Source organism: Lathamus discolor, chromosome Z, assembly GCF_037157495.1.
Source record: "Lathamus discolor isolate bLatDis1 chromosome Z, bLatDis1.hap1, whole genome shotgun sequence".
NCBI classification, from domain to species: domain Eukaryota; kingdom Metazoa; phylum Chordata; class Aves; order Psittaciformes; family Psittacidae; genus Lathamus; species Lathamus discolor.
The window spans coordinates 54,868,216-54,886,363 of NC_088909.1; the positions used below are offsets into that span (position 1 = coordinate 54,868,216).

The following is an 18,148-nucleotide window of genomic DNA, read 5'->3' on the forward strand; positions in this document are numbered from 1 at the left end:
GTGATATGTGACTGATACTCAAACCTTGTGTGCCTGAAATGCTCTTTCTGTAAGTAAAAAAAAGCATGTTTAAAGGTTAAAGAATACAATTTTTCATTTTGGAAAAACGAAATTACATTTTAATTTTATTTTCTCCCTTCATCTCCCTTTTGTTTTCCTTCTGCCTGTTGTACCCAAGCCCATAGACACACTGGCATGAGGGCGGCAGTGGCCATCAGCTGAGATCAAGAGCTGAATCTGAATTCTGGATCTGTCTGTAGGGAAGAATGTGGTGCTTTGTGGCTGAATGAGTCTCAGCAATAGTGTCACTTCACTTTGTGAGGGATTGAGAGATGTCAGCATGCACTCCAACAGCTGACTGATGTTAGAGAGTGTAGAAAGGATTTGTCTCCCTTCTTCCTGGCAAGATTTTGTTTTCTTCTGCTTCAACGAATCGATGTGCTGACCCTGTGTAGGCTCTTCTGAAAGTCTCCCAGCAGCCAGATAGGCTCCAGGGAGTTTTCAAAGGCTTAATCCATCATAAATAGCATGCAAGGTACAGGTTTTAGCTTCATTCCCCACTGGTATTGAGTTCTCTGAAATGTTTCTAACACTTCTGGATTTCACCGTTGTACTTGACTAGGGGATTACAACATGATCAAGACATATTTCTTGCAGAGACTAGGAGCAGATGCCAGTGGATGCAGGTCATAAAAATATACCTCAGTACCTCTAAAGCCATTTAGAGGATAGACTTCTGTGGGTTGTGTTCAGAGCTGAATTTGACTCCTCAAAAAATGTCACTTTTATATGCCTTTTTAAAAATGCCAGATCTTTATGGGTGCTGAATGGTTACAATCCACTCAGGGGTCTCAAAGCCATACTTTTGCTAGTGGGAGGCAGCAGAGGACCTGGGTGACAGATGTTTTTGTTCACAGTTTACGGATACATGCAAAAGAAGTATGAAGTGAGTAGTGAGGATTAACCATTCAAAATCTGAACCCGTAGCTTACATACAGAAAAAACCAAATCCTAGATATTCTGTCCAACAGTAAATTACATGGTTTCGTACATGACTTTTATAAAAATCTGACCTGGCCTCTACTACATAGGTAACAGAGATGTGGTAGAGCACAACGTAAATGTTAAGCAGCTACACTAAGGGTTAAACTCTTAGGCTAATGGTTACTAAACCATAGAGTAAAACTTGCTAGCATGTCACAAAGTCACAGTTCTTATAACTAAACCCTCACAGCTCCAGAATGCTCCTCTGTGATGGGAATAGTAATAACTGTCCTTGCTTAGCTGGCTTTTAGTCAACCATAATTTGCATCAGGCAGGTGTATTGAATTACCAGGGCAGGAAAGAAGAAAAACAGCCTCTTTTGTAGCAACCTGAGTTGTTCTGTAGAAAGCGGCAAGTTTTTTCCACTAAAATGGACTATTCCAAGCTGCCCATGGAGTCTTTTGGAAAGCGAATGGAAACTTCATGCATTCACCAGTGTGCTTGTTTATTTGGAAACTTAAGTCAAATAATTACAAAGAATCAGCTGCCAAAGAGGTTTCCAGAAAGACAACTTTTTTACATAAGGTAACTGGGCTTCTTTCAGACCAAACAAGACGCTAACACTTTGGCCAGGCTTCGGTGGCTCATCAGGGTGCTGGTAGGAAAAGTCAGAAAAGTACTCCCTAGTCTGAGTCAGGTAAGGCCTCTCAATAAGTGGCTGCAGTGCTCTGGGAATGAATAAACACTACACTCTGTACAGCCCAGGTTTCATCCACTGAGCAAAGGAGTTACAGACCCTCTCCCTGACATGTTCACTCCACTTCCCACTACCACATAAAAGCACTCTATTATTGTCTGGCAGGTTGTCTCCTGCAGGCTTAGTCACTGCAGGACCCTATTCTGCAGCGTGCAGAGCAGCTTTTTGATGGCACTGGGAAGTCTTACTTCATGACCTCTGAAGTCAACAGCTAAAATACTGCTGATGAACGTGGTGGGGATTAGGGTCTTTCATTACTTTCTTCCCAAGAGAAGCAGGTGAAGATCTCAGCATGTGCCAAGGGGTGCTCAGCATCCCTGAAGATCAGACACTCCATAAGAAAACAGACTACCAGGTAGCTGCATTACTGCCTTTGCTGGGGTTGTGAGCAGTCGCTCTCCTTGCATAAGAGAGCAAAGCGTCAGCCCGCTGGGAACCTAGATTTGTACAGTTCTGCAAATATATATAGGAAGAGGTCAAGTTTTTCCATTTTGTCTGGGATTAGATGTTCTCTTTCAAGAGTTATATGGGGTTTTACAAGGCAAGGCAGCAAACTCTAGTGACAAATGGAATGGTAAATATATAACTTGAGATATAGCCACTCCACAACCTGAGTCATGTGCTTCATTCCATTCTCAGTATAAAAACAACAGAATGTTTGTGCTAAAGCAAAGTTTAATGAGAGTGAAAATTTCCCAAAATATAGAAAGAGATATAAAAAGCGTATGTTCAAAACATTATATTTACAGGCAATGTACTTCCTCCATTCAGTTAGCTGGGTAAGATTTCATAACAAAATGTAAGTTTAAGTGATATTTCTAGGCTAATCCATCATAATTCACTGAAGTTTTTCACAGAATATCTGTGAAGTTGTAGTTAAATATATTCGTACTGCCTCTGAAATCTCTTTCTGTTTTTCCTTTCTTTTTTTCCTAGTTAAGCAGAAACTGAAATAGACCACTGGGAAAAAAAAAAAAAAAAAAAAAAAAGAAAAAAAGTGATTTGGCCATTTAAAAATAAAGATTTTTTTGTGTGTGGTTTATTTTGGAAATAAGTGAGCACCAGCATCTTCAACCTTTTTGGGCAGATCCCATGCCCAGGCTAGAGAATTACTGGGGATTTATTTTCATTCAGCTCATATGGTTTCTTCTGATGGCCACTAGAACCTGTAGGACCAGTGCTGATCTTGACACATGTAGGCATAATCACATTGCTTTTCAGAGGCAGCTTCTAGTCCCAGGTTTGAATCTGGCTTTAGGATACCACAGCCTGGGGTGTGATTCCAAGCCATGACCTGTATGTGAGAGCTTGTTTCTGTCCTTGGTTCCTTTAAAACACCTCTGGGGCAAAATCCCACTTCTCAGTGATTTCCTTCAAACAATTTGTGCAGTTGTAGTGGAGCTGTTTGTGGGCTCATTGAAGTCGATTGCCACACGCTGCTTGGTCCTACAGTACGGGTGGCAGGGCATATGTTAGCTTTTGAAGAAAACCAGCAATTTGGACATTCAGAGAAGGTTCGTAAGATACATAAAATTCATTTTTAGAGTAGCATTTTTCATAGTGTTACACTGGAGTTTACCTTTTACGAAAAAATGTAATACACAGATCAGCTGTACACAGGGCAACTTTGTGCTGCTTTGTTTAAATTTCTGTTGTTATAAATACCATTTTTATAGTCATACACACTGATCATTGCACAGCTTTTGACAGAAAGTTAGGAGTTTTGAACAGTGTTCAATTTTTTTCTCCTGGAGCACTAAATAATAGCTGGTCCTTTCTGCCTGGATCCGAAGGAGTGAGAGGTGTGTTCTGGGTGTGTGTCCCCTGAGACCAATATTGTATTCTCAATCTGTATTCTGCAGAAATTGAAGCTTTTTCACAGGCAGATGCACCCCATCCAGTCCAGCCTCTCCACTGTTCTGGCTCCAATTACTATTTATTATGTTGTAATTAGCAGAGTAACAGCCACAAAGACCCCCTCTCAGTATTTCTCCTGGTACATACCAGACTGTTTGCAGAGTGAGCTCCTGCTCTTGACCAGGGTGATAGGACATGAAGCTACACACATCATCCATCCCAAGTAAGCTATTATGCTGAGACATCCAACTAAATTGTCAGTTCTTGCAGCACAGGTATGGGATTGTGCATCTCTGTGTAATACCTTTCACACCAAAGGTGCTACAGAGGTGGGTTAGAGAGGGGTGACTGTCAGACCTCAAAGGCACTTCCAGCCTGATTTTCATGAACCTTTAGGGACTGATCTACTTATATGCAGAGCACAGTCTGTACTCAGAAACTTTAATCTTAACACATTGCCAGTAAAACCATATTGTTAGAGAATGGTTCTGACATGGGGGATTTTCTGAGTCTTGAAAGGTTTCTGTGAAAGTTGCTAATATCAATCATATTAAAACTTGTAGAGAGTTTCCTAATACGTAGACTGGAAGAGTTTTCTTAACACGTTCTTAAGACACAGCATGGGGCATCAGCTGCAAAGCAGCTCATGCTGAGCCCATTTCTATTCTGCAGCCAAACTGAACATGCAGTCCCTACTGGGGTGACTGTCGGCAGGTTTGTTACTTCTCTGGTACTATAGGCCCTTGGGAACCTAGAATTCACTTTTAATGCTCTCTAGAAAACTTTCATCAGTAAGCATTACCTTTATCAGTCCTCTCAGTGAAGGAATTCCAGACCCTGTATGTCTTTATCAGGCAAGGAGATCCAGCTATTGTTGTGTTTTAAATCATGGTTCATCTTCTGTTTAGAATAGTTGCATGGATTAGCTCTGACTATGCTATTGTGAAATGCACACAGAAGTGTTCATGCTTAATGTTTTTACTTACAAACGCTGCATCATGCATAGGTGTATATACATCACACATTTGTTTGGAAAAGCAGGTCACAAAATGCACAAGCATAGAATATATTCATTTGAGATCTGTTCAGATGACCGCTCTGTCTTTCTAATGCCTCACTCAAATTTTCTGCCTCAAGCCTATTGTTGCAAAATTCCTCCGTCCTTTAGGAGAATTTCTCTAAGAACTCCATAGTGGCTCTTTAAGGAGTGAGAATTCTTCCAAGAGGATACACAGATTTTGATGTCCTAGGACTGTGTTTCATTTCAATAGTATCATTTAGACTCATGCATGCTCATTGGAAGGTTTCAGTCACTAGGGCTCCCAACAAATTCTACAAAAGCCACTCCCCCAGATTTCATACTGCTTGGTTTACATCTCAGCATCAGAAAGTGCATTTTAGCAAATTTTAGATAGTGAGGAGAGAGAATTTTCCCCTATTTTCTTTGGTGAGAACATCGCATTGCATATGATTTTATATTTGAATTCCAATTTAGAAAGTAATAATGTATAATCCAATGTTTTACATTGACTGGTGTGAAGTAGGGGAAAATTCAGACAGGAATTAGGAGGACAGATTACTCATTAGCTGAAAAGCAGATGGTAGTCACATGGAAAATAATCAGAATAATCTTGCATGGCCTGATCTTTTTACTGGTCCACTATAGCAGCCTGCCATGACATAGCATGAGAAGTACACTCTTAAGAAATCAAAGGCTCTTACTATTGAGGTCACTTCAGACGGATGGTCTTATTAATAACTTTTAGGGGTCTGAGTAGGGTGGGAGAGAGATGTTTTACATGCTAGGGAACCTCACACCAACCTCTTCTTCACATACAGATCTTCATGAGACCCTGCATCCTCCGACTGTACAGTCAGGCTCAACATTCATAATATGCCCTTGCACTGTTTGCAAAGAACACCAGATTTTTTATTTTTTTTAATAAATTAAATATTTTTTTTCTGATTTGACTGTTTAGCTGCAGAAAGAAAAAAAATAACTTTTTTTGTTTACACAAAAGAACCATGGAACTGGATACCTTCTGCGCATATTGATACCAAGGTAAATAAAAGATGTTTGCTATCTATCTAGGGGATAAAGACTAACTTTTTGGTGGCAAAACACAACCTTCTTAAAGTGCCAAAGGTCTGAATAAAATCTAGGAACTTTTACACCTGGAAATACATTAACCATTTTTTTACTTGTTGGTATTTTTTTTTTAAATATTGTGGTTGTTCAATCTATTCCTCAACATTCGAACTGAAACAATATAGTGAAAGTTTATCAATCTAATTAAAGACTTTCTTGAGTCAGTTTTTGCATTGTGTGATTTATTTAATGTGCCTGTCTGCATCTTTACCTGTATGCAGATTGAGCTGCAATAAACAATAATCAAAATACACAATCTATTCATAAAATCACTCATCGTTAATATGGTATTAGCATCCTCTGCATTACTTTGCATGACTGCAAACAATAAATGGTCACTGAGGGAAGAACTGAGTTGATCTATAAAGTACATACCACCTTCAGTTCTTCAGCTCTGTTATTACGATTGCTTCCCTGTTTTCTGGTAGGGATATAATTTCAAAGGAAAGGAGGAACACATCAAATACTTATCTGTATAAAGTACCATTTTAGAAAAGAACACTTGCTAGATTAGCTGACCAGCTCCACATCTGGGATGTGAACCTCTGGATTTTGGGCCTCCCACAGATGAACACTATGCTGGTTACCATACCTCAGCTTTACAAGCCACTAAATGCTTTCCTGCAGTGACAAGGTTATCAGGACTTTATTCAGCAGCTACGGTGTTAGCAACAATAAGCTTCCTTGCTATATTTCCTGAGCAGTTTGAGATACCAGAGCTATAACAGGACCCTCTGGAGATCTGAATTTGCAGTAACATCAGTCACAAGTGCCACCCCACACAAGGATACAGATTTACAGTGGTGAAATGGGACGGCAGTTTGTTTTGCAGGTGCTCTCACATAAAGACCATCTGCTCTTGTATATGAAGTTGTCTGCGGAGCACTACTGTGTTCCTTTGGTGCATTCAAAAACTGATGCTTGCAGAGGACAAACCTAAGGTGATGATTGTCAACAACTTCATGTCCTTATACTGGATATTGATTTGCATTAACCTTTCCTTATACAGTTTTATTTATAGCCAGACATACTTTAAGCATATAAGAATATCTAATTCTCTCAAATATATATTATATAGATACATTATTATACATAAGTATGCCTGTGTGGCCACACCAGTACCTGAAAGAAATGTCTCTGCAGCTATGCCACCCCAAGAGGTAAAAGCAAAGCACATCTCACAAGTTTCATGCTGCAACCACCTTTGCTGAATTTGCTGTGTCATACAACCTCTAATGATTGCTCCATTGTTTCTGTCTCCTAGTAAAAATCTGTGTAACCAAATAAATGTTCCTGAAACTCACCTATTGCTTTGGTAATTGACAATGAAATATGGCTGTAGCTGCTGAATACATCTAACAAAATGCCTGAGATGATACATCTTAAATACTTGTCGGTTAACTGAGGACACTTCTGTCTGCATCTATAACTTTCATTAACCTGTACTTCTATCTTCTGGAGGAAGAACAGTTGTATCATCACAGACATCAGACAAACTGACACTCCTAAGGACTTCTGCTTGAAATCTCAGGAAAGATATCACAGATTCAACAGTCCTTAGAAAAGCATCTAGTTCTCATTCTGGAGATGCTTTGTTTGAGGAGAGGATCTAGGTATAACAAGAAAGCAGAGGCAGGCTGACACTGGTGTTCTTCAGGATATACCCGTTTTGTAGATAACCACCAGACTCTAAGCCTCTTGCAGTCAGCAAGTCTCTATTACCTTCATCAGAATTTGAATACTGCCCAAGGACATGTCAGTGGTGAAAGCTGCCAATCCAATCAGCTTGCTAATGGTCACTCATCACTCATTGCTATTTAGATGACTTTAAACTCAGAAGACACCTGTTTTAAAACATTTAATTCTAAAACCAACACTAAAATAAGGCAAAAGAGTCAAAACTGAAGTACTGCTACAGATGAACACACAACAAAGCACATGCTTTTACATTCACACTTCATAAAAGACCCTATGATACACACCTTTCTAATAAAAATGTAAAAATACTAACTCATTAAAAGAATAACGTAAACCATATTATACATCGTGCAGCACTGTAATAGAGCAGAGAGTTTCATGACATCTGGGCAGCATTTGGATAAAGGAAATGGTTGTATTAAAGGACATCTCTGGGCTCTGGATAACTGAAAGGTCTATTTTGCTCAGCTTACAAATAACATGACTGTACTGTAGCTGTACTGTACCATACAGTAATATGAAATTCAAAAATAGAGAATCTTTTAAGTTTAGAAAACAATGTGAAACCATTTAAAAATTTCAATTTTAAAAAATTTGACCAACTTTATCTTGGAATCTGATGTTAGAAGGTACAGCTATGTGTAAATCCCTTGCTGAGATTCTGGTCCCATTCAAGTGACAGTATTCCCACAGACTTCTTTCTTAGACAGAATTTCACTCAGAATGTTCTATATTTTTTTGTGGTTTTAAAATTAGCTTTCCACAATTCAGAAGGATTTAGCTTTCTACCTCTATTAATTATCTCTGAAAAACCTAAAGTTACCACAGCACAAGCTGAAGAAGGACTGTAATTTGATTCTCCTATTACTATTGCACAGCACATATTCAGCGTTAAAAGTATGCTAGCTACATGGGAACATGGACAGCTACGCAGCTACTGGTTTAAGCTACACAAATTTATACCAGAAAAATTGCATCTACATCTGTGGTTTTGTACTTGCACTTAGGATCAGGGACAGGATGAACGGTAAGGGAGCAGAATAAGGAGGAGTAAATGCTGCTTTGTCTCTCTTAGTCCTTCCTTTATACCTCTTCCCAGTTAGCTTTGACCAGTTCAGCTCACAATATAGTGGAACCGCTATGACTCTTGGTATCATTTCTTGCTGTATTTCAAATATCTAATTCTGTCAGACTGTTCGTTAATCAGGTCAACTGAAACTGGCTAAACTCCTCAAAACACATTAGCCTTGAAAGGTAATCTGTTGTGATAAATAAAACCCTAAAAGGTATAAACAGGGTCCATTGTACACATACTTTGTCTTTAAAGAAAGTCAACACCAGCAGCGCTTACAGAACCATGGTTATCAATAGATTACTCAGCTTGTAGTGAGAGGTCTCTTTTTACAGGAAATGCTTGCTCAGGAATGACCTTTCCTAAACTGTGTCCTAAATTACACAGTGACTCAGAGGGCTACCTGATTTCACAGTCAGTCAGTCAGTCAGCAATAGCAGGTTCACCACTGCTTTAGTCAAAAGCAACTTCTTAATATAAATAAACATTAAGACAGTTTTTCAGAGAAATCCCAGAGCAGCCAAAGACAAGAGCAGCAGTACTCTCTGCTGTTTAATAGTATGTAATGTCTTTCATTTCTCTCCCAAGATTTTCAGATCTCTGTACCAAGATGGCATGTATTGCTAAGTGTTGACTCTATGGAAATATCTGACTTCCTTCTTAGTTGTTCTTTCTATGCTCCAGGCAACGGACATGAAACGGGAACAGGAGCACAAATTCCTGTTCCAATCTGTATCCACTATGACTGCGCTGCTCCATCCTCCTCTTCCAATGGGCCTTGCTTTCTAACACAACACACATCTCATTTTTCCCATTCGCAGCACAAAACCAATCACAAACACGAAGTTTCTCATACCACTAAATAGCAATACACTGTTTCCTTCTTTCCTGTGGGAGCAGTTTACAGGCTGGAATGTTCAGCCAGCTAGTTTTGAAGTGATGGAGGCTGCTGTCAGGGGATTACCCAGCAAAACCACACCAAGTAACACTGGGAGCTACTTTCTGCCCTAGCAGCTGGTGAACCATTCTTATGTATCATTCCTTAAGATAAGTTTTTGCTTTTATGTATTTTTCCTGCCACTGGTGGGAAAAAGATACCTGCAAATAAATTCTGACCTAATACACCCACAAGGTCAAAGGGGCATACCATCTCTTTCTTTCTTTCTAAAAAAAAATGACCTAACAGACTGAAAGCAGGATGGATGCTGGGGTTAGTGAGTGGCTAGTAAGCAGGACTTGAGAGAGGATCACTGGGAAGGACACCTGGTATCAAACTAAACGAAGCTCTGTTGGAGTCCAGACGAGTCACGGAAGTGCTGGTGACTGCCTTCTGGATGGCAGAGGCTTTCTTACCTTCCAGCCAGTATGTTACCATGTCTCCTTTCCCCTAAGGAAGAAAATGAGTCATGAGGTTATCATATTACCCATCATTTATGTAATAATCTTACTACAATTCACATAAAGTCCCCAAAAGAGGCTAATGTGCCTGTTAGCCATTTTATATACAGGAAAACTGAGACATGAAACTTAGTTAACAGACAGTAGCAGCACTACCAACAAAAATAGTTCTTTGAAGTCCCACCCAAAACTGGGTTCAGAAGTATGTTCATCCTCTTATGGAACTCTTATGATAATTTCAAACAGTTATGACAGAATGACTTGCCAGAGTGACAGTAGTTCCAAGTTTGGCTGCATACTTCACCTCTGAATTATCAGGGTTATCCCATGAAAAAAGCCAGTGGAATTAGTCCTGATATAAAACTTGGGCCTGCTCTCTTCAGGGACAGGAAATAGTCTAACCCAAGGGCTCTGAGACATAGAGGACTGAATGGGTTAAAATTCAGGGACTCCAGAGTACTTTCACACTCTCCTCTCTGAAAAGCTGAATATAAATGTTGCATACACACCTTGACTTGTAAATTTCCACGACATACTAACACATACTCTCCAATCTGCTCCAACAGCTGGTATGTACTTGAACTGCACTGTATTTTAAGAGCTGGAAAGAGAGACAGTTGTCGTATTATTGCAAGAATTTAAAAATCTGAAACAGGCCTGGTCCCCTCTGTGTGCCAAAGGCTTCAAGACTCATTAATGAATGTGCCCTTGTTTTGTTATGTGTTTGCTGTCCTTACTGCTATTTGAAATGTTCACACACAAGTGCCCGTATCCTGGCCTATTTGTGAGAGCATCTCAAGACAAATGTACAGCTGCCAACACTGTTCTTTACATCCTGCATCTAATATCATTTGTCTGCTTTTCACAACTGCCTGGCTGGTGTTACTGATGAGCATCCTTTTCATCTTGCAAAGAAAACCATATGTAACCACTTGGGGTTTTTTGCCTTTAACATTCTGTGACACAGAGTAAATAGTTATGTTTCTTTGCTTTTAAAATATCGCAGATGATAGTAGGACTGGCTATCAGTCTTACCAATTTTTTATTTATCAGAAAATGATGGGTTTGTAATATCTACTTTTTTGTTGTTGTTGTTTGTTTAATTTTTTTTTAATTGAAAGTCTCAAAACACTCCCTGTAGACCAGGAAATACAAGTTTCGATATAGCCAGATACATATCTCTGAAATGCTCTTTCCAGTAGATATGTGATCTTTTAACTAGTCATGTTACTTGGGAACAAGACACTAGTACTCAGATTCCAGCTGGCAGCAATTTTAACTTATATTGCTAGTAATTATTTATTTTAAAGTTACCATCTTACAGTTAAAACATGTTAATGCAATTTGAGATCCTTAGATGTGCATGGCTTGAGAACGAAGGAGATAAGACAAAGGCTTAAAAGAGAAAAAGCTCTGTCTTTATGTTTGTAGTGTTGATGCACCATATGAGAAATAGACTGGCATATAGAACAAAAGATGAAACATGGAGAATGATGGTAGCAGATTTTGAACGCGTTAGTTTCAAATCAGTTCAGATGAGATGATACAAGGGGCTTGAAAGGAGGAGGAGGAGATAGCTAAAGATGAAGCTTGCTAACTGAACATGGAGCTCTGTTATCTCCTAGGAAGAAGTGAAAGTGAGGATATCTCCATGGTTTAATCTCTAGAGATTTTTGTCTAATCATTTTGCTGGAGGACGCATATATGATCCTCTATACTGGTTGAAGACAGATACAGCTCCCATGGTGTCCTACCATCTCTTATGTTCTTCATTAGAGGAAATTATCAGTGAAAAAGAGGAGTCACAAAAAAAAAATATTAATATAAAATAAAAATATAAATAAATTCAGCTGGATTCCAGGGAGCAATAGAAACAGTGAACAAACCTACTTACCTCTCATTTTTCTGATGCTCGCCTTTTTTTTTTTAAGAAAACGTCAGAGACATGAACATCCCTTTTTGAGATTTGGGGAATGAGGACATCTTGTTACAAAGGCTGTAGAGAATATCACTGGCATAATCTGCTAATAGGCAGACTGGACCAGAAACCAACACCCTCCTTACAGGATTTGCAGTCATTTAAACAGCACAGGAATCAAAACTCAGAATAACATTTTTCCAGGACTCGTTTAGGGATAGTCAAAAGCACACCTGCAGTTTGCTCCTTGTTACCTTCACTGGTAGATTCCATCCTGGAAGCTGTGTTCACAGTATCTCCAAATAAACAATACCGTGGCATTTTGGTCCCAACAACTCCAGCTACAACTGCCCCTGTTAAAGGAAAAAAAAAAAAAAAAGCAAGACATTTGTGGCTATAAGTCACATAATCAGTCATAAAGTATCATGGCTGCATCCAACATTGGCTTGTGTCTCATTCATTAACAAGATAAAAACTGAGTGTCAGAATTGTCTTCTCTGAGTTATACCTCTGACTTTAGAAGGCTTCCAAGAGCCATGGGGGAAACTGCAAAAGGGCCTCAAAAGAGGATGGTGGAGGAAGTGATGATGGGATGTAGGCAGCGTGCACGAATTAAGCAACTTGCAGATCCATGTTTCCACATGATAACAGGATATTTTGAGGGGCAGTGATATAAGAATGCTGCCAATAGCAGCTGTGTACACAATGCTTACTGATCACATAAAAGAGCAAGAACAGGAAGTAACCTGCTGATGACAATGGCAGAAAAAGAGCATTTTGATTCCTTCATGTCAGTCACAGGGACTTTTAAAATGTAGAGATACGATCTTCTGGTGAGACAATGTAAGTCACTTAATTTGCAGATGCTGTGCTGCACAGCACACACCCAGCTCTGACTGTCTATCAAGGATTTGCAATCACACATCAGCTTAGATAAGGGAGCTGAAAGTCTGAGAGTGAAGGGTAGATCAAAAAGCTAAGAAGCAAGTCATAGTTTTGAGAGAACAGTTGAAAACAGACACAGAATGGAAGTCCTCACTGAAATCAGAAAAGGCACTGGGGCCATGTCATGTACCTAATGCTGTATTTTGTGCTGTGTTCCCAACATTTGAGTTATCCAGTAATTAATTCTATTGGAATAAATTCTGTTGTAATAAATTACTATGAGGAGTTCTATCCCATGGCAAGAAATTAACTTAATTTTTAACGGAGAGGAAATGCCACTCCAGAAACATTTGTTAAACCAGAGAAGGACTCTTGCAGCCCTCTCAACATACCTGAATGGATTCCTGCTCTTATCTTTAGGAGGGTGCTGGGCTTGTGTGGAATCTTAAAAGTCTTGCAGACATCCAGAAGGTCTAAAGCCATGCTTGCAATCTCACCAGCATGAAGGATCCCATTCTCTTTGGGTACTCCTGATACCACCATATCTTAACACAACAATGCAACTGTGTTAACGTTTGGCATTACACACAGATTTACCAAAGGATGCTGCCTAAGCTAGAAAAAAATAAAGCCCTTTTCCCTCATATTCTGTGGCAAAGTTTTGCCTGCTGAGCAGAGAAAGCCAGAAACAAATGAATGACGGGGCAACAGCTCACGTGTGTAATTAATTCTGACGGATGGCCAAGGGAACTGGGCTGTTTAATCTGGAGAAGAGAAGACTCAGCAGGGACCTTATAATTTTCTACAACTGCCTTAAAGGATGATGAAGTGAAGAAGCTGCTGGTCTCTTCTCCCATGTAACAAGTGATAGGACAAGAAGTAATGGCCTCAAGCTGTGCCACGGGAGGTTTAGACTGGATGTTAGGGAAAGTTTCTTCACCAAAAGGGTGATCAGAGATTGGAACAGTCTTTCCAGCGAAACAGTGGCATCACTGTCCCTGGAAGTGTTCAAATCTGTCTAGAGGAGGCCCTCAGTGACATGGTTTAGTGGTGGACTTGGCAGTCCTGGGGTAATGGTTGAACTTGCTCTTAAAGGTCTTTTCCAACCTAATTGATTCTATGGATCTACGACTCTACACTAGCTCTAAAGAAAGTTGGATTTCCTTCTTACTTAAGGAACTTACATAAGATTTATTCTCTTCTATCCTTTCTTCCTCCCTCCCTCCCTCCATTGAGGATGCTTCAAGTGAGACGGGTAGTGGGAAGTGACTGTTCAACACCTTTTGTCTTTGGACAGATACTATAAAGAGAGACAATGATTCCGACTAGGCATTTTCCTGTGCTTTCTGCACTGACTCTTACTGTGTAGGACAAGAAACAGATATCTTCAGGATCCTTTGGATGCATTTTTTCAGGAATTTTATGCTCCAGAAAATGCTCAACCTTGCCACAGAAAAAAAAAAAAACAAAAAACAAACCAACCAACAAACAAACAAAAAAACACACAAAACCCAAACCCAACAAAAACTAATTTTTTGGTTTGGTTTTTTTTTTTTTTTTTTTTTTTTTGCATCTCTTGTATGATCTCCTGTCTCTCATCCAAAAACTTCTAGATTCTGCTAGTTTTTTGATTAAACTCAGTTTTAAAGGAAGTCAATCTCCAGCAGATTCCCATGGTAGCAAATAGAAAGAAATCTTCCTAGAAGTCCAAAAAGAAGAGGCAGCAAGCCCCTACAGGATATTAAGAAAAAGTTGTCATGATTTATGTCATAAAGCTTATGGAATGGCATCTATGGTCCCATGTAGAAAGTGAATTTTTCAGTTGTGCTACTGTGAAACATAAGTTGCCAACTGGAATTAGTCTGTTGCCAAGGTTTAAAGTCAGACATTACAGGTCATAGGAACCAAATAAACAACAGAAATGGTTTAGTCAACTCAGTTGTCCCATCCACAATATTTATCAATTGCAGAAATTATGAAACGTATGCAGGAAAATGTTCCTGCAGTTTGTTTGGGGTCTGTGAGGACTTCTCCCCTCTTTTGTGTGGTCTTTCCAGTGGTAATAAACTTTCCAAATCTCTTTCATTTGTTCTTCCTTGACATCAAATCAGTCTCTATTATGATTAAATAAATACCCATGCCCCATTATGGTCCACAGCTCGAGGAACTTACAGGCATCTCCTATTGTCTCCACCTTATAGACATCATAGTTATCTATGATTTCATCGAAAGTGGTGTAGAGCTTGTTCAAGAGATCTACCACTTGGTAAGGTGTGCTGCTGCTGGACAGCTGAGTGAAGCCAACAATGTCACTGTTAAAACACAACAAAAAGAATTTATCAACTATTTTAACCATTGCAGATTGGTAATCCCAAACACACAGTAATAATTTGTCAGTGGAATTACATCTTTTTCAGTGGTTCTTTCACTAAGGATCTTACAGAATAGTTTTGTCTTCAGAAATGTACTTAAATGGAAAACAGAGTCTCTCCATTTAAAAGGGCTGACTGACCTAAGTCTTTTTGCTTATAAATACAGGAAACCACTTTTTACAGATAGACTTTAATCCATGACAAAGTTGTCTTCAATTTTGGGTTATGTACCACTGAAAAAAAGAGAATTTTATAGCTGTTCATTTATGACAAGTGAAGACATGCAATTTATATGTTGCTTTGTGCATACCTAACAAGTCGTAAACTGTAAATCCATGTGGAGTCTAGGGATAGACACGTTTCCTTTACACAGTTAAATGCTGGAACCTTTACTTAGACCTATCTTACAAAATATACAGGCATGTGTGTGTAATAACAGTCATAAAATGACATGTTACTGTGTGCTGGAGCCCAACAGTAATTTAATTTTTCACTTAAATAATTATAATGAAAAATGGAGACGTGAAAATTTTGAAGGATGCTCATTTGCTGAGTGAAATGTTGCCACCAGTACAATAAATGGCAGTGTAGGCAGAAATTCTGTACTCAGGTAGGAGCTTCACCTCTACTAGGAGTCTAGAAGTCTCTTCAGTAGGAGTCAGTTCTAATCCTGTCTTTCATTTTTGTTTACCTGAAGAAGATGGTGGCACTTAAGTAACTTTGAGCTTGTGCATGTTTTCCCTGCCTGAGATCATCTGCTACTTGCTTCGGCAACATACCTGTTGTAGAAAGTAGAGTACTGTTACTCTTTTGACATGGATAAAAGCATACAATAAACCAAATATGTTTGTTTCAAGGTATAAAAGCAATGTTAGTAAATGTGAAATATCCTAAAGTTGAAAGCACCAAAATCTGCTCGCCTGTAGCATGAGAATTCACAGTAAATCTCACTGATAACAAGTCCATATTTTTCAGATGAGCCATAAACTTCAGTTCAAACAAACTAATATCTATACTTTCCAAGCAAGAGTAAGGTTAGAATCTAATAGTGTGACTTGGGGTATTACTAACTCTTTCTTTGTCAATTCTTTGCTATTGTTTTCTTCCTGTGTTAAGTTTGTTTACTATCTTTAATCTGATTTTTTTATATGTATTTCTCCTATCTTGCACTTTCACAGCATTTTCTTTTTTTTCTCCTAGATGTTATGCCCATTCTTTTACCCCTTTTTTCTTGTAGAATTCCAGAATATACACTAACATCAAAAGTAACATCAGTCCAAAAAGCAATTTTCCAACATACATAACTGTACCAAATGACTGCCATGCAAGATCAGAGTAAGATTACTGTGGATTCTGGAGTCATAGCTCTCAGATGAGTGCACTAATCTTTAGGGGGAAATTATTAAAAGCACCTAAATATCTTTCCAGCTTTGCAAGGAACAAGTCTGCTATTACATTGCCAACTAAAAGTTATCTATTAAAGAATCACCTATCAAAGGGTTTCCATTTGTAATTAAACATTTAAAATCAGATTATTATTAAGAATACCCAGTATTTTTGCTATATAACATACTATACAGCAGACGATCAGTTTTCTGTTTTTCATGCATTAAATCCTGGGTTCTCTCAGACACCAGTATCTCCAGATGTTTGCTGTATTTCTCCATCTAAATAACATAGAGAATTACATAAAATAATTATTTTACTGAAACAGGTTCATAGTTGGATAAGGTTTAAACATTTGTATGATTCTGCTTTCAAAACATTCAGATAAGCAAAGGCTCAGGTCTGAGATAGATAATTTTTTCTTACAAATCCAAAGATCAGATTTCTCCCTAGGTAAATTTATGATTCTAGATTTGAGATTGTTGCTTACATGTAAGATGGTAGAGGCATTTTCAAAATCTGTTTAAACATTAGGGGTCAAATCAAATGCAGAGACCAAGAGGCAGACATGGATTAAAGTATGTTATCAAAACCAAGTGTCTCAATCTTTTGTCAAAAGCTCAAAATGCTGTTGTATAAATTAACCTTCTATGCTATGTTTTTTGCATCCTTGCTCTGTGTGATGCAACAGGCTGTGCAGACAAGTCTCTTTTCTATGATGAGGTGTTTAAGATACTCTGCTAAGAATCCATCTATAAACACGCTGTTTGCGGCATTCAAGGATTCTGTTTCCCCAGTACTGTAAGACCAACACCAAGACACTTGGAAAAGGCAAATATGGTTACTTGTGAGTGCATTAAAACCCAAACATTTTACTGAAGAAACAAAGTATTAAGACCCCAAAAGCTGAGAAAGTTAAGAAAAAAATTACAGAAAGAGAATGAGAGGGAAAGCTGATTCTCAAGCAGAACTTCAGCTACAATCGCCCATCAGAGGTAAATGAATTTGGATTTTCTTATCAAACAAGGGGTATGAGATCAAAAAACAGACCTGAAGGACAGAGGTGAAAGTTATTGCAAGTGAGCAGGTTGACTTGGATTGGATTAAAAAACTAGATTTACCAGAGTCATCATCATGTCAACAGGGCTAACTTTATTAGGATTCATCTTGCACAGCATTTTCTTGACTTGTTCAAATGTAGGCCTTTGGGCTGGATTATTTTTTCTGCATTTTCTGATTAACTGCAGCAGAGAAAGAGAGTGAGAAATCAAACAGCATTTTGTCATTATAAGCACAGGCAGCTTTTCTAATTAATACTACTATTTTCTCAGTGCAAACTGTGCATGTGAAACTCTATCTGTAGCTGGTGAAAAGTGGCTGGTCTATACTGAGGTCTCTGGAGTTCTGTAGATCTATGCTGAATGAAGGATGTTAGTTCATGAAAATGCTGCTGTGGGAAATAATAGATTAGATTATCACATTCCTTCTGCCAAACACTGCTTAATTTCTCGTCTTGCGCTTTAAGACAGGGTTATGCTGTTGAAGTCACTGTTTTCAGAGGGCTTGTCTGTACACAAAATGCACAAAAGATTAAAATTTCAACTACTCCTTAAGAATGTTAGCTCCCAATTAAAATTCAGTGCTGCTTATGAAAAGTTTGTTGTATTTTGGG

The 18,148-nt window shown here is 38.6% G+C and overlaps 1 protein-coding gene across 1 annotated transcript in view; it reads right to left on the minus strand.

Annotated features, from left to right (window-relative positions):
• Positions 1–9,739: 9,739 nt before the first annotated feature.
• The window catches only part of LOC136005960 (atrial natriuretic peptide receptor 2-like), a 38,327-nt gene continuing 29,918 nt past the window's right edge, over positions 9,740–18,148 (minus strand). Inside the window, 8 exon segments of the mRNA XM_065663856.1 lie at positions 9,740–9,904; positions 10,425–10,516; positions 12,088–12,186; positions 13,111–13,263; positions 14,891–15,030; positions 15,782–15,869; positions 16,664–16,757; positions 17,598–17,717. Coding sequence (XP_065519928.1) covers positions 9,740–9,904; positions 10,425–10,516; positions 12,088–12,186; positions 13,111–13,263; positions 14,891–15,030; positions 15,782–15,869; positions 16,664–16,757; positions 17,598–17,717 — 951 coding nt within the window.